Source organism: Vicugna pacos, chromosome 21, assembly GCF_048564905.1.
Source record: "Vicugna pacos chromosome 21, VicPac4, whole genome shotgun sequence".
In the NCBI taxonomy this organism is placed as follows: Eukaryota; Metazoa; Chordata; class Mammalia; order Artiodactyla; family Camelidae; genus Vicugna; species Vicugna pacos.
Window position 1 is genome coordinate 26,572,858 of NC_133007.1, and position 14,834 is coordinate 26,587,691.

At 50.7% G+C, this 14,834-nt stretch overlaps 1 protein-coding gene and 1 long non-coding RNA gene across 3 annotated transcripts; both read left to right on the plus strand.

Moving 5' to 3' along the window:
* Nucleotides 1–6,906: 6,906 nt before the first annotated feature.
* Nucleotides 6,907–9,670, plus strand: S100A2 (S100 calcium binding protein A2). The gene is made up of 3 exons (XM_006214728.4): nucleotides 6,907–7,065; nucleotides 8,419–8,572; nucleotides 9,422–9,670. The coding sequence occupies exons 2-3, from the start codon at nucleotides 8,432–8,434 to the stop codon at nucleotides 9,572–9,574; spliced, it is 294 nt and encodes a 97-aa protein (XP_006214790.1). The 5' UTR covers nucleotides 6,907–7,065; nucleotides 8,419–8,431; the 3' UTR covers nucleotides 9,575–9,670.
* A 2,799-nt stretch (nucleotides 9,671–12,469) lies between these two features.
* On the plus strand, nucleotides 12,470–14,410 carry LOC140688098 (uncharacterized). Of its 2 annotated transcripts, none has more exons than XR_012062839.1 (4): nucleotides 12,470–12,616; nucleotides 13,100–13,202; nucleotides 13,464–13,606; nucleotides 14,289–14,410. It is a non-coding gene; the product is annotated as an uncharacterized lncRNA (long non-coding RNA). The 2 variants fall into 2 exon arrangements; XR_012062840.1 differs by having other exon boundaries at nucleotides 13,464–13,601.
* The last annotated feature ends 424 nt before the right edge of the window (nucleotides 14,411–14,834 follow it).

Sequence of the window (14,834 nt, forward strand, 5' to 3'; positions counted from 1 at the left end):
ACATTTGTGGCATGATGAAGAGGGAATTGGAGAGTTGTACCCTTGGGAACCACATTGAAGAGTTTACTTTTTAATTGTTTAATTTTATTTATTTCGGGGTATTTATTTATTTATTTATTTATTTACTGGAGATACTGGAGGTTGAACCTAGGACCTGGTGCATGCTAAGCATGTGCTCTACCACTGAGCTATACCCTTTCTGCCTTGAGTTTAAATGATGTGCTGCTCAGTAGAGAGACCTGGATGGTCTTTGAGCAAGTGAGGGTCAGAATGGATAGCTCTGATCAGAATGGAGGAGGGGAGAGACTAGAGTCCTGGAGGGGACTGGTCAGGAGGTTGCTGTCCCAGCACAGCCTGGGTGAGCCTATTGCTATGGGCACAGAAAGGAAGGGTCGGCCAGGTGAGCTTCCAGGGAAATGCCCAGCAGCACTGGGTGTGTGCTCGGTAGGGACTTGTGGCTGGCGAGGCTGCCTGGCTGGATCCGGGGTTCTACAGAGCTGGGCGGAGACGATGCCCAATGCCCGTGTTGGGGCTTGGATGACTAGGGGAGCAGTGAGAGCCTGGGGCTGGGAGGGTGGAGCTGCCCGAATGCCGATTCACACCCTTTCATTCTAGGAGTCATCTAAATTGAGAAGGTGATGGTGCCGTGAGAAAGAGGGAGAGAAAGGAGACAGAGGGAAGACAGCAGGAGAGAAAGGGTAGAAAACTAATGTCAGAGGTAGGGAGCAGAAGGGGACCAGGGATGTGGCAGAGAAGGAACTTCCAGTGAAGGAGAAGCAGGTGGTCGGGGTGACTGAGCTCTGCAGCTGGGCCAATCTGAGTTCAAATCCCAGCTCTGCTCTTAATCCCCTGAGCTTCTGTTTCCTGATCTATTAATCACAGGCATGGCCCACATTCTAGGCTGGTGGGGAGGATTAAATTAGATAATGTACTACTTAAAACAATGTCCACACAGAGTAAGCACTCAGCACACTTGAATTTCTTCCCTCCCACCTGACTGCTGCCCTCCTTCCTTAGAAGCAGATGTTTATCTGGTCAGAGGGGGGACAGGTTCAGAAAGTCATTTGTTATTACTTGACTTAGAGATGATCTTGTTCCGAGAGACTAATCTTTGTGCATCCTTATGACTGCGTGGTAAACTCAAACAGTCTGGAAATCAGCTCAGTTTCTTTCCAGAAGGAACGTTTCTGTGAGGATCCAATACAAACCAGAGGCTGGCTGGTGAATAGAGAGCCAGGATGACTGGAAGTGGATGCTCTTGATACCGTGCGTTAGCTGGGATGACGATGTGCGGGTGTGTCTACTCCCAGGCACGGAGTCCACCTCCTCATCTATGGGATGGAGTACCAGGAGGCACTGAACTAGGTCAGCCTAGGTTGTCACCAAACTCCGCTATATCTGCAGCTGGTCTTAGATGTTTTGCCAGTTAGAATGCGAGAAATATGATCATTTCCAAGCTAGGAGGAAGAATGAAGCAAGTGAGTGGATTTTCCTTAATTTTAAGCTTTTCTTCATTATTTTTAAAAATTAAACTGTTAACACATGATACTAGCAGATGACAAAATGAGGGCTCAAAAAAAGCCTATCAGTGTTGACAGGGAAACGAGGAGCTGATTATCTCCTTCGTGTTTTAGTGGCTATGCGGGGCTTGGTCGTGGTTGTCCATTGCTGACACGTCAGACGACCCCATCTCGGCAATGACCGTGGTTCTAGCTGCCTGCCATGGTTTCTTCTTCTACTGCTGTATCTAACAACATTCATTGAGTGCTCTCTAGGAACTTTACACGGGCTATCTCATTCGATCTGTGAGGCGGGTGATAGTAGCCTCATGTTACTTAACAGAGGAGGAAACTGATTCCTAGAGGGAGGTTAAGCAGTGCTCATAAGGTGACATGGCTAGTGTACTGACTGTGGTGACCTGCTTCCTTCTTTTGGAAAGAGACCCTTGACCGCAGGGCCGGGCACCTCACCCACGCTGGCTGCTCATAGCTCCCTGACTCCCTGGAAACAGGGGTTGCTCCATAGATGAGTACATGGACCAAGCGGGACCAACCAGGGCTCTTCCTGGGATACAGGGACACTGGGTCTACGAAGGTAGAACAGCCTGTGGCCATGTTCCTTGTTATTTCGAGAGACCCTACTGTAGTAAGAGTGAAGCCAACATGTAATAGAAGAGAACAAATCTGACTCCATATTTGATCTCTTCCTTTGGCTTCAACCCTGTGTTCTGTTTCCTGGGCTTAGCTGTGCTGGTTCTGCCCCGTTCGTAAAAGAATGTTGCCTGTAGCTTGAAATATACAGGATAGCCTATTCTCAAGGCTCTGACCTTTAAGGGTATTAATATTTTTCCCATTCACATAAAGATAAAAAGTTGCAGAATAGAAAATAACATTGTTTTGTTGGAGGTTTACAGGGACACGATGACCTGACCCACATGGACAGTTGCAAGAACAAAGGATTCGGACACCAAGAAGTTTGCAATGACCACATCCCCTCCCCTTTATAGCATAAAAGGGGCCTGAATTCTGACTTGGGGAAGATGGTTCTCCAGGACATTAGCCTTCCATCTTCTCGGTCTGCCAGCTTTCCAAATAAAGTCATTATTCCTTGCCTGATTTATTGACCTGTTGTGCGGCAAGTAGAACGAGTTTGGACTCAGTAACAAACGTATAAAGAGAGAAACAGCGATGAGAGAAGGTTGGATGGGTGGATGCATGGTGTTGAGTGTCCTGTTCTAGCCCCCAAGGCTGTGGTTCATTGATCCTGTGAATTATTGCAGTGACCTTAACAGTTATGTAACATAATACAGCCCCCTCCCCACTGTTTTTTTTTTTTTTTTTGCTTCAGTGAGCTTGCCTGGAACTTCTGTCTCTTAGAGCTGAACGGTCTTGATCCCTAGAGCCAGAATGTGGTGGAGTCAAGATTTAAACTCAGAATCCAACATCTTACCTTCTCTGCTATAACCATTTCCTAGTATTACACCCTAATCTCTTAAAACACTTCTCTTTAAACCACTTCCTCATGAGCAATATTCTATGCTTTTCAACATCACTGCTTACCTTCCTGAGTCACCTTTTTTTTACCCCCCTGAAGCTGCCTTTAGTTCTTTTCTGAGATTTGGGAAGTTCCCTGGGTTTATCAGAATGCATCAGAACACATCTCTCAACTTGGGTATTTCTGAGAAGGTTGTTAACCACTCTGCTTTCTGCTGATTCCAGTTATCACCCCTTTCTCCAGCTGACTTTTTCTATGCTTGGCATCCATTCTGGCAAATGGTGGAACCCTGCTTCAGACCCAGGGCTGCCTGACGCCCAGGCCTGTGTGCTTTGCAGGCATCAGATCTCAGGAACTACAGGGCTCTGTACTGACTCCGTGAGGAGTTGTGGGTGGAGGAGGCCTGTCTCCCCCAGGGAGTATCTGTGTTCCTGCGAGCCTGCTGTCATCAGGACGGGGACGACAGTGGGGGTGGCTGGAGGCTAGGGACACAAGGAATGGTTTGTTCCTGACCAGATCCCCTAGTACGGGCACAAAGTCAGTCTGCACCTCTCCAGCAAAGGGGATGACAAATGCAATACACATGGCAGATTCAGAATAACCCAAACAGTGCGATAACGCAGGGGATAGTTAGATAAATTATTTAATGCAGTTTGTTAAGAGCAAATACTCAAAGCATATTTTGAGGATCAGAAAAATAATAAAATGGCTCTTCGCAGTGAAAAATTTAAGGTCAAAGGTTGGTGCAGCTCCCCTAAGATTGCACAGTCAGCCAGGGGAAAGACAGGGCTTAAACCTGGGGCCCCAACAGTGAGGCCATTTCTCTTTCTGCTGAACTGCCCCGGGGATAGTGGGTAGGTTGGCAGAGCTTGGCAGTGCTCAGCACCTCACTTCTGCTACCTAGTTCCCTCCTGCCCTCTCCCAATGGCTGTTAAACATTTTACAGGCATCTGTCTTTCGTCTCAGCAGCCCACCTGGGTTTCCCAGCAGGAACTGTCCAGGAAATACCTTATACATCAGGCGGGTGTGAGAGGTGTGGGTGTGGGAAGGCTCGCTGGAGATGAATCAGCAGTGCCTCCTTCCTGAGTCAGGAGCAGGGCAGGGCAAGGGCTGGCCGGATGCGGACTGGAGGGAGGGAAAGAGGGAGAGCAGGGAGAGACCAGCCTGCAATGACGCATCTTAACCACCAGGGGGCAGAACAAGACGGGAAAAATCCAGAAGCCGCTGGTGGGAAACGTCTGGCGCCTGGAACCAGGGGCGAGGGGGATGGACGGAAAGCAGAGACCTAGCTTCTCAGGCTGGGTATGGACAGAGTCATGGCCAGGTGTGCCCGCTGCCTGTCTGTGCCCTGGCTTCTCTGCCGTCATGGAGAGGTGGAGAATGGAGAGTGGGATTGGACTCTCCGGGTCAGTCTGTCCAACCTTCCCGTTCTGCCAAGGAGATGAGAATTGCTCAAGATCCATCACACAGCAAGTTAGTGGCAAATTACTGTGATTTTCATCAGTCTCAGGAATAGCGCCACTTAATGGACACTATCTTGGCCTCAGTTCTCATTTAGGGACAGGTGTCCAGGTGCTGCCCCTGAGCAATCAGGAGCTCTCTCCCTCTCTCTCTTCCATCTTAGTCCCTTTTACCTCACAGTCCCTTTGTTTCCGTGACTCTATTTTTCTCTGACCTTTTCTCCCAGTTTCCATCTGACTGCCCCTGTGTCTCTTCCTCTGCCTCCTGTCTCCATCCCTGCCCTTTGGGGAGTTTGCTCAGCTCCTCGCTAGGTCCCCAGAGTGAGATGTTTCCTGCAGTCACTCCTCAGGGATTCATAGCTCTCTCAAGCTCTGTTTTCCAACCCAGTGTCTTAGTTTCACTCATGGGATCCAGAGGAGAAGTGACGATTTGGTAGCATAATCAATGGTGTGATGTGGGGAGGTGAGAAGGCCCCCAGCTCCTAAATACTACCCCCAGCAACCCCCCCCCCCCGCAATTTGGTAACCATAAACTGGTTGGCACCTGGTGTGGGCAATCCCGCCCAGTGAGCTCACCATGTGGGCGAGAGAAGACAGTACATGAGTGATTCAATCGAGAGCAGAATGCTTTGAGCACACAGGACAAAAGGAGTGCCTGGTAGGGGTCAGAGCAGGTACAGACAGAATCTGGTTGGGCCCAGGGAAAGCCCTGTGAAGCAGGGGACGTTTTACTGGCCTGTGAAAGCAGGGTGGGATTTCAGCAGGAAGGGATGTGATGAGTGGGCGCATTCTGAGAAGAGGGGTGGGCATAAGCCAAGAGTCGTGGCCACACCAGGGGCACGTGCCCCCAAGGGCTTAGGCGCAACGAGCAAGGCAGTTAGTGTGTACGCAGGGGAGGCTGGAGTGCAGGTGGGGGCCAGGGCCCAAGCACCTCACTGCTGGGAGGAGCTGCGGGGACGCCACTGTGGCTTCTGAGCAGAAGTGGCATCTGCCGAAGTCCTCAGTTAACATGGAAGGAGTCCTCTAAAAAGCAATGCCTTGCATCCCTTTGGTCCTTACCCTCAGGGTGAACAATTTTGATTCCAAGCTCTACCTGAAATAGGTTTTGAAGGGGAGGAACAGTAGCCTGATAGGTCAAAGTGCCTTGGGGAGGAGGGGACACTGGGCGGCTTTGCAAAGATGTAGGAGAGGATGCTGGGGGCCCCCAAAGTGTGACTTCATTTGTGCTCTCAGGCTGCCCCTGAATCCCAGGGCGGCCCCAGGAAGAGAGCAGCCTGGCGCCACAGCTGATCCTCTGTTGGTTCTCAGTCTGAGCTTCTCTGTGGTGTCCCAATCCAAAGGTCCCGGGCCTGGGAAGGGTCTGTGTGCCAGCGCTCTCGCCTCCCAAGCTGGGCTGGGGTTTCCGCCTGCTGCCCCAGGACTGAGGCTGCCCTGGCCCTGGGGGAGGAGGGCGGTGCTGGTGAGTCACTGCCTGGGCATCTGGGCCTGGAACCATGGGTGAGTCACCTAGGACTAGGGGTGCTGGGGGAGGGGAAGGAGGCTGGTGGACATCTGGAGTGGGGAGGGGAGCTGGGCCCACAGGAAGGGTGGAGCCCAGACTGGCCCGGGGCAGTAGGCGAGGGGACCTGGGAAGGGGTGGCAAGAAGCCTGCTCTCCCCTGAAAACCCCTCCCCTGGGCTGGGTCCTGAAAGGCCTCAGTGTTTGCCTGTCTCTCCCTATGGGGAGGGGCCTTTAGGAGTGGGCTGAGGGAGGCGTCACCCCAGGCCTGGCCCCCTGGCTTTGGGAAGTGGTCAGCCCCCCCCCCCACTCACTCACCCCTCAAGCTGGAGAAGAGGAGACCAGAGTTTTCTTCCTTCAGACCTCCTGGGGCTTCCTTCCACACCACACAGACTGCTGCTCACCCCAGCTGATGGTAAACAGCCATCTCAGCTCTCACTGCCTCCCTGTCCCCTTCCAGACCCCTTCCAACACAAAGGGGGTCTTTTGCAGGTACTTTTAGGCACATCAACTTTCCTCATTACATCATTAAAAGGTATTGTGGTGCCAGCTATTAAACGTAGCTGTGTTTCCCTCATTCCCTGAGGTCACCCCGCCCTCTCTTTCCTGATGCCCCCCAAATGCTGCTAGCCCCCAGCGCGAACACAGGTACACACACACACACACACCTGTGAAGTCCCAGTGTGCACCTGCAGCCTCTGATACACCAGTGAGCCATGACTCATAGGCATGTGTCATGAGAACAAGGCCTGGTCTGAGTCTCTAGGCCCCAGGAACAGGGGCTGCCTCCCCACGCCATGGGCCCAGGATCCCCCTTCCCCTCGACACCTCCAGCTTCTCGCTCCTCACCGTGGCCTGGGTGGGCCTAGGGGCTGCCCTTGGCCAGCCTAGAGCTGTCCCCAGCTGGCGGTGGGGCTGGCGGTCTCTGGGAAGGAGGGGGCTGGGAGGGAGTAGGTGGGGGTGGCAGGAGGCCAGGCTTTGGCGAGATCAGGTTAGGGCAGGTTTGGTTTCCTTGAATTCTGTGTTGGGGGCCTGTGGGGCTGGCATATAAATCCTCACTTTGGGCACCTGGCCCTTGCTTTCCATCCTGAGTCTCTCTCTACCATCAGGTCTGGTGAGTAACTCTGTCCTGCTGAGGGCTGGGTGGGGAGGACCCCTGTGGGTCTCTGCCTTTGTGCCTTTGTCTTGATCTTTGTCTCATCCTGATTGCGTTGCTGGAAGAGTCCTGGGGCCTCTGTGAGTCCCTGCACCTGAGGGGAACCTCCTGTGAAGTGTCAGACTGAGACTTTTCAGGCTCCTCGGTGAGGTTTCAGTTTAGGGATTACTCTGAGGCCCCCTCTTGGGGCTCCCAGTCTGGGTGTTAGTCTAGAGGCCCTTCTTGGGGGTCTAGGCCTAGGAGTATGATATGTGTGTGTGTGTGTGTGTGTGTGTGTGTGTTGGAGTGCTTTAACAAGAATCCTGGGTTTGTTTTGTTTTTGTTTTTGTTTTTGCAAAATCCTGGATTCCAGCAGGACTCAGGAACAAGAGCCAGGGCTCTCAAGTGCGTGGGCCCTCCTGGGTCCCTGCCCTGAGTAGCGGCCTAGCTCTGCCCACTGCCGCTTCCTGTCCTCTCCCACCTCCTGAAGGCAGGGCTGGCAGGATGGGCCCCTGGGTTCTCCCCGCCTCTGGCACCAGCTCCTTTGGCCTCCCCCTGGACCCGCCTAACCCTTCTGGGCTGGTCTGAGCATTCTCGAAGCAGGACCTTGGAAAAGATGACCTCCGAGTTCTGCTCTTATGTCCCAGATTCTCCCCTGATCCTGAGGCCCCGGGCTTTTAATTTCTTTCATTCCAGCCCCAGTAAGATCCTTCCTGGGGAGAAGGGTGTTCAGCTGCCTCCATTCTACCCATGCCCCGTCTGCATAGAGCCAGCACCACTGCTCAGGGGCCTCCAGTATGAGGGGAGACACATTCCCTGCCCTATGAGAGCCCCGAATCCCAGGGAGGACATGTGCCTGCCCCGGGGAGCTTCCAGTTAGATGAGAGAGCGACACCCTCTGGCTGAGGAGGGAAGTGACCCCTCAGGGACCCTCCTACCCCTGAGGGGAGCCAGCAGCCCCACTGAGTAGCCCATGGAGGTGTCTGTCTCCCCAGCGCTGGCACAAAGCCCACTGGCCTGTGGAAGGAGCTGCAGAGAGATGATCCCAAATGGGACGCTGGCCGACCTGCCGTTTCCCTTCCACAGACACTCAAAGGGGGAGCCCTGCCCTAGGGGGTGGGCCCCAAGTGGGATCAGAGGAGCCCTGAGGCCCTTCCGAACACAGCCAGCAGAAGGGCGAGCATCTGCCCTCAGTGGGAGGTGGAGGCAGCCCAGGGAGCCACGGGCTGAGGGGGAGACGCAGCCCTGCCTTCCCATTCAGAGAGAGGCTTGGGGAGGCGGTTTCGGGGCTCATGGGCAGAAGTGGGTCTCCATCACCTGCCACCTCTGCAGCCCCAGATCCAAGATGTCCAGTCCTCTGGAGCAGGCACTGGCTGTGATGGTCGCCACCTTCCACAAGTACTCTGGCCAAGAGGGAGACAAGTTCAAGCTGAGCAAGGGGGAGATGAAGGAACTTCTGCACAAGGAGCTGCCCAGCTTTGTGGGGGTGAGTGGGGCTGGCCTGGGGCAGGAGGGTCCTGGTGTGTGTGTCGAGGGGGCATGGGATGAATCTCCTCTCCTTTCCTCTGGGGCGCCTGCTGACGTAGACAGCAGGGTGGGGCCGGGCCCTTCACGGCCTCAGAGCACGGAGGCACTCTCAGCGCCCAGAGAGGGGAAGTGACTGGCTCATGATCGCACAGCGTGTGTGTGTGTGTGTGTGTGTGTGTGTGTGTGTGTGTGTGTGTCCGTCCTCTCTCTCTCTCTCTCTCTCTCATTTTCCATATTTATGTGCCAAAGTACAAAAGTGTGTAAGGAGAGAGCAGTCCAGCGAAGACACCCCCCCCCCCGGGACGTTGTGCGGAGACACGCAGTCAGCTCTCAGTTTGCCCCTTACCTTCCCCTTATCGACTCCTGGGGAATCCCAAAGTCAGGTCTCAGGCTTTGAACTTTGAGACAGGCCCTTTCTTTTTAAATGTTTCTTTTGGTCGCATTTGTCTAATTTGATTTTATTTTGGCTGGTATGAAAAAGGGTGTGTCTTTTCTGAATTCACCTTGCTGGTGATGGGGAGTGGTGGTGGCCTCAGAAAACTGTCATTTCCTCATCAGCCGATGAGGGTAATGCCCACCTCGCTGGGCTCCTGTGGGGAGTAGAGCGAATCCTGTGCTTAGAGGGTGCTTGGCGCGTTCCCCACTCCCAGCCCGGAGAGCTGGAGACTCCCTGTCCCCACTCACGGGGCCGCCCAGTGGCTCCCGGGGGCTGCCTACCCGCCACTCACCCGGCTGCTCAGTGCGGAGGGACAGCGGGGCTCTGACCCGCGGGAGCAGCCCGCTGATGACCCCACTCTCTCGATTCCAGGAGAAGGTGGACGAGGAGGGCCTGAAGAAGCTGATGGGTGATCTGGATGAGAACAGCGACCAGGAGGTGGACTTCCAGGAGTACGCTGTTTTCCTGGCCCTCATCACTATCATGTGCAACGACTTCTTCCAGGGCGCCCCAGGGCGGTCCTGATGCAGTGCGCTCGCCTCCCTCCCGTGGGCCTCGGGGGCCCAGGAGGACTCTCTGTAGTTAGTTTTATACTCAATAAACTTTTTCACTTGTTGAAAATATTGTTTTTGCTTGTTGACCAATATCACTAACATTTTTTAAATTTTGCCAGATAAAGCTATTTTCAAAGGGCAAATACCATCCACCATCACTAGCATTTCATAAAAAGAAAACTTCAACAAAAAAGGAAGGGTATAGTTTCAGAATGAAGAACAGACCTTGACATTCAATATTACAAAAAATCAGTTGTTCTAGGGTCAGCTCGAGGGGCGTTAGTCTAACCAGCCTGGCAGAGCTTTGTGTTAAGGACTTCCTGTCAGATCGCAGGCCATAGGCAGTGTCCCTGTTTCTAGCAAAGCTGTGTTTCTTTTTCTATCTGCTTTCTGATTGGCTAGCTCCAGTCTGGGTTCTTTCTTCTCCTGTTGGTCTCTGCTGAAAGCTCCTAGGAGCCAGTTCGTACCAACATTCGTATTTTTTCTACTCTGTTGCCTAAGATTGTAGCCTAAGTGACTGTATATTATTCCGCACCCTCTGGTGCATCAAATGACAGTTTGGCCAAATGCTTTGCTGTCTCATAACAAAACCACCAACTTTCCAGTATGCAAAGGTTAGGGTGCTCATATGTTATCCTTTCGTCTCTTCATCCAATTCCACATTTTAGGTTCTTTTTTTCTTTTCTTCGATGGAGCCCACTTCAGTTACCAGATTCTTTACTAGTTAGGAATGTATTCACTTGTAAGTTGCAGAAAACCTAACAATGGCTTCAATAAATGGACACTTAAATGCCTCAGACAATAAGATGTCTCTGGTGTGCAGTTCAGGTTTGGTCCAGTGGCTCAGAGTTGCCCTTCCAGTTATTGCTGCATCACAAACCACCCCAACGCTTGGTAAATTAAACAGTAAATTTATCATCTCTCAAGGTTCTTTGTGGAGACTGGGATCAGATGATGGGGTTCTCATGTGGGACCTCTCATGGGGTTGCAGATGGAAGTTGGGGCTGGAGTCATCTGAAAGTTCAAGCTAACTCAGCATCCAAGGTGGCTCATTCAATGTGTCTTGTAATTGATGCTGGTTGTCAGCTGGGAGCTCAGCTGGGGCTTCCGTGTGGAATGCCCACTCAAGGCCTCTCTGTGTGGCTTGGACTTCCCAGAACATGGCAACTTGGTTCTGAGAAGGAATGCCCCCAAAGCAAGCATCCCAAGATGCCCAAAGGGGAGCTGTGAGGCTTCTTAAGATTTATCACGGAAATCCCAGCACATGGCTTCTGCTGCATTCTGTTGATCAAGCAAGTTACTGAGTTTGGCCCAGATTCAAGGGGAGGAGAATTAGGCTCCATCTTCTAATGTGAGGAACAGCATGCATGAAATTGACAGTGACCATCTTTGGGGATTACGTACTGTAGTCTGTTTTCTAGCAACCACAGTTCACATCCATTTCATGTGCAAAACCTACTCACTTCCTTCCCCAAATCTAAAGTCTTATTCCATGGAGGAATCAACTTGAAGATCCAGGATCCTGTTATTTAAGTCAGTTCTAGATATGGATTTGGCTTCTCAGGTGCAGTTCCTCCACAACTTCTCAAGACCAGGTCCTCAAGAATGATTCCCTTTGATCTGGAGATTTGCAAACAACACATTCACTGTACAAAGATCAGACAGTGATCGATAACTCCAATAAACACTCCTATTCAAAGAAGGGTGATGGGAGGAGGGTATAACTCAAGTGGTAGAGCACATGCTTAGCACGCACGAGGTCCTGGGTTCAATCCCAAGTACCTCCTTTAAAAAATAAAATAAAATGAACCTAATTACCTCTGCCCCCCAGAAACAAAACAAAAAAAAAAGGGGTGGATTGGAGGCACAAATTGGTCCATAGCAATTCTGAAATTGTGTCAGACACGTGCCACCAGATTCTTGACTAGGACCCAGTTCTGCTTTCTATAAATTGTTCTTCTTGGCCCCACCCTCTAGGCTCTTGGTTTCATTTTGAATTAACTTTTTCTTTTCTATAAGAAATGTCTGTGTTTGTAGCTAAGTGGATTTCTCAGTCTGTTTCTTGCCCATAGCTTCTTTTTGTTTTGAGCAGTCTCTAGTCCTTTCAGTCCAAGATAATAAAATTCCTTTAAAAATGTTGTGAGCTTCCTGTGTATCAACTTATAATTCACTTAATGAGACAAAAGCCATATTTACAAATCTCTTTGAGAGGTGCCTCTCTGTATCTTAGAGTCAGGATGCTGTGAGAAAATGCCCTTATTATTTTTAGAGGCCTTCTTGTCTGAAAGGGTCAAGAGACACACTTCTAAAATTATTGGAAGCCAAGGGGGAGGATATAGCTCGGTGGTAGAACACGTGCTTAGCATGCACAGGGTCCTGGGTTCAATTCCCTAGTACCTCCATTAAAAAAATGAATAAATAAACTTAATTACCTCTCCCCTACAAAATAAGAAATAAATGAGTAAAACTATTAGAAGCCATACTGTTTATCTGAGAAGATCTGAGATGTGCCCTTAAGCCCTTTTGAAGTCTCCTCTGACGTGGTCTCACTCTGAAATCCTTTACCATGGCATGGCTTTGGATTTGATCTTTGCCCTGAGGCTATTTATGGCTTTGAGAGTCATTTGCTGCCTGGAAAGGCTGTCTGGGGCCCTCTATATTTCCTCTAAATTCTGCTCAAAGCTGAAGAGTTTCTTCTTTAGTTCATTTCTTTCTTCTCATATCTTATCACAGGCAGCCAGAAGAAGCCAGTTGGGACTTTCAGGATTCTGTCTAAAAATCTCCTTAGCCAACCCGTGAGTTCATTAGGTAATCTTTCTGTTTTGCACGTTACCATGGATACTAGTGTTTCCAGACATTCCACCACGACACAGTAGGGGTCTCCTTTTCTTCAGTCTCCAGTAACAACTTCCTCGCTCTCCTTCAAATTATTACCAGCAACCTCCCTGAGGTCTTGAGGTCATTCTAGCTTGCACCCATTCATTGCCTTGTCCCAAAGCCAATTACACCCACTGTAAGTTTTTGTAATAGCAGCCTCTTTCTCTTTCAGATCTTTGATGAAAGTTTCCAGGAGCCAGCCAGCTCATGCTAATTTGCTAAGCTTTTCCTACCACTTCCTCTATCACTGCACCTAGGTTTCCATTTGGTCTGTATCCCAAGATACATCAGGGGACAGTTTGATCGAATATTTTGTCATTTTCTAGCAAAGTTGCCTGACTTTTCAGCCTGGGTCCTCATATCTCACTATCTTCCCTCCTCCACTTGGCCAATTTCACCTTTTAGATTCTTTTGTTTGAGGACTCCACTTCCAGGTGTAAAAATCTCTATCAGTTAGGGATTTATGCAGTTTTGAGTTCCAGATAATCTAACAATAGTGGCTTTAATTGCCCTATGTAACAAGAAGTCCGGGGTAGGCAGTTCAGGGTTGGTTCAGGGGCCCAGAGATGTCATATGACACCCATTGTCTTTTCATTTTTTTTTGCTCTGTTATCTATAGCATGTATGCTTTTCCCCTCATGAATGTTGCTTCATGATCACAAGATGGCTGCTATATCTCCAGGTCTCACTGTCCATGTTCCAGGTTGGAAGACAGAGGACGGGTAAGGTGCAAAAAGCTTTCCTTCAAGAGACTTTTGCCTTCTTATCATGCAAGAAGCACTCTCTCCAGGGATTTCTACTTCCATCTCTTTGGCCTTAGCTATATAATATAGCTAGTCCTAGCTACAACCAACTATTTTGAGCTGGGCATTGTGACACTTTGAAAGAAAAGAAAAAGGGTTTTAATAATAAGGAAAGGGGGGCATGGATAGTAGACAAGCAGTGAACAAGATTTTCCTGAATTGTTTCCTTACTTTTCTTAGTCCCCTAGAAGTGCTGATGCTTGGATCTGCTTACAGAGTAGCTCAGACAAGAGTTCCCCAAAGGTGGAAGGAAGTGAGGAGGTTCTGGGGCAACCTGACTGTTCTCACTGCTCTGACTTAGCTGCACATCTGGAGCTGGTGAGGTGAGGCTGGGCAGGCCCCAGCAATGAAAAGAGAGGTGGCCGGGCTCTCCACTAGGCCTTTGCAAGTAATCCTTGTAGCACTTGGAGGTGTTAGTTTCTGCATTTCACGGAGGAGGGGCTGGGAGATTAAATCAAGAGCAGTGTTGGGACTTGACCCGGGTCTGTAAGAAACTTACCCTATACCCCTATGGGACTGGGATGGGGTGGTGGTGGGGTGCCTCCCCTTCCTCCAAAGCTTGGTGTGCGATGAAGGGGACCTGGGTGAGCAGAGTCCAGATGCTCTTGGTCTCTTGATCCTGAATCCAAGGGGAAGTGGGTCTGCTTGCCAGGTTTACTGTAGTCTGATTGCTCACATGGGATCCTGGGGCTCATTTCCAGGTTCTGGGGCTCTTTGGGTTGGTGGATACTGGCCTGAGTTGACTGCCTCTGAAGTTGCCCCTGGCTGGCTAGGCACTGCCTGGGGCTAATTCTCGTCTGTATATTAGGTTTACTTATTTTTATTTTTGGAGGAGGTACTGGGGATTGAACCCAGGACCTTGGGTATGCTAAGCCTTGTACTCTACCACTTGAGCTATATCCTTCCCCCCTTCCTTCTATGTATTAGACAAACTAAGAAACTCTTAACTTTCTTAGCTGGTCTCAACAATCTTCCCTCATCCCGCCTCTCCCCATAAATCTGCAGAGAGCAGGAGGGTCCGGGAAATGGTGCTGTTCAAAGGCCTGCTGGCCAGATTCTCTCTCACCTCCTCCTGAGTCGCGGCTGGGAGGTGACCCTCAGGAATACATACTGCATCTCCCATCACATCCTACTGTCACTTTGTCCTGTGCTCTTTGGGGTCTATCCCTGGCAGCCTATCGACCCTCCAAGAAGAGAGAGACTGAAAGCAACAGGTGGGTTTTGAGGCAGGAGAATGACTGAAATGGGGCTCCCCACGCACCCACTTTTAAGTCCCTTGATTCATCTCCCCACCAACTCAGTGCTCCCATCTGGGAAATGGGGACAATCAGGCACTGATTGGGCATTCAGTGGGGTTGTAGGTCGAAGCCCCCCAGGCTTTCCTAGATCCCCAACTCAGATCTTCTCCCCCTTCAATTCTGTAGCAAAAGCCTCCTTGACTCCAGCCCCAGTAATCCAATACTCCTTCCCACTCTGTCCCCACACTTGCCTCAGATGATGGGAAAGGAGGAGAATCAGACTGAAGAGGTTCATTGGCCCCCTGGGACTCTG

Excerpts from the sequence above, each read along its gene's own strand:
- S100A2 (XM_006214728.4), top strand. The coding sequence starts at position 8,432 with ATGTCCAGTCCTCTGGAGCAGGCACTGGCTGTGATGGTCGCCACCTTC. Across the intron at positions 8,573-9,421 it reads AGCTGCCCAGCTTTGTGGGG|GAGAAGGTGGACGAGGAGGG; the intron begins GTGAGTGGGGCT and ends TCTCGATTCCAG.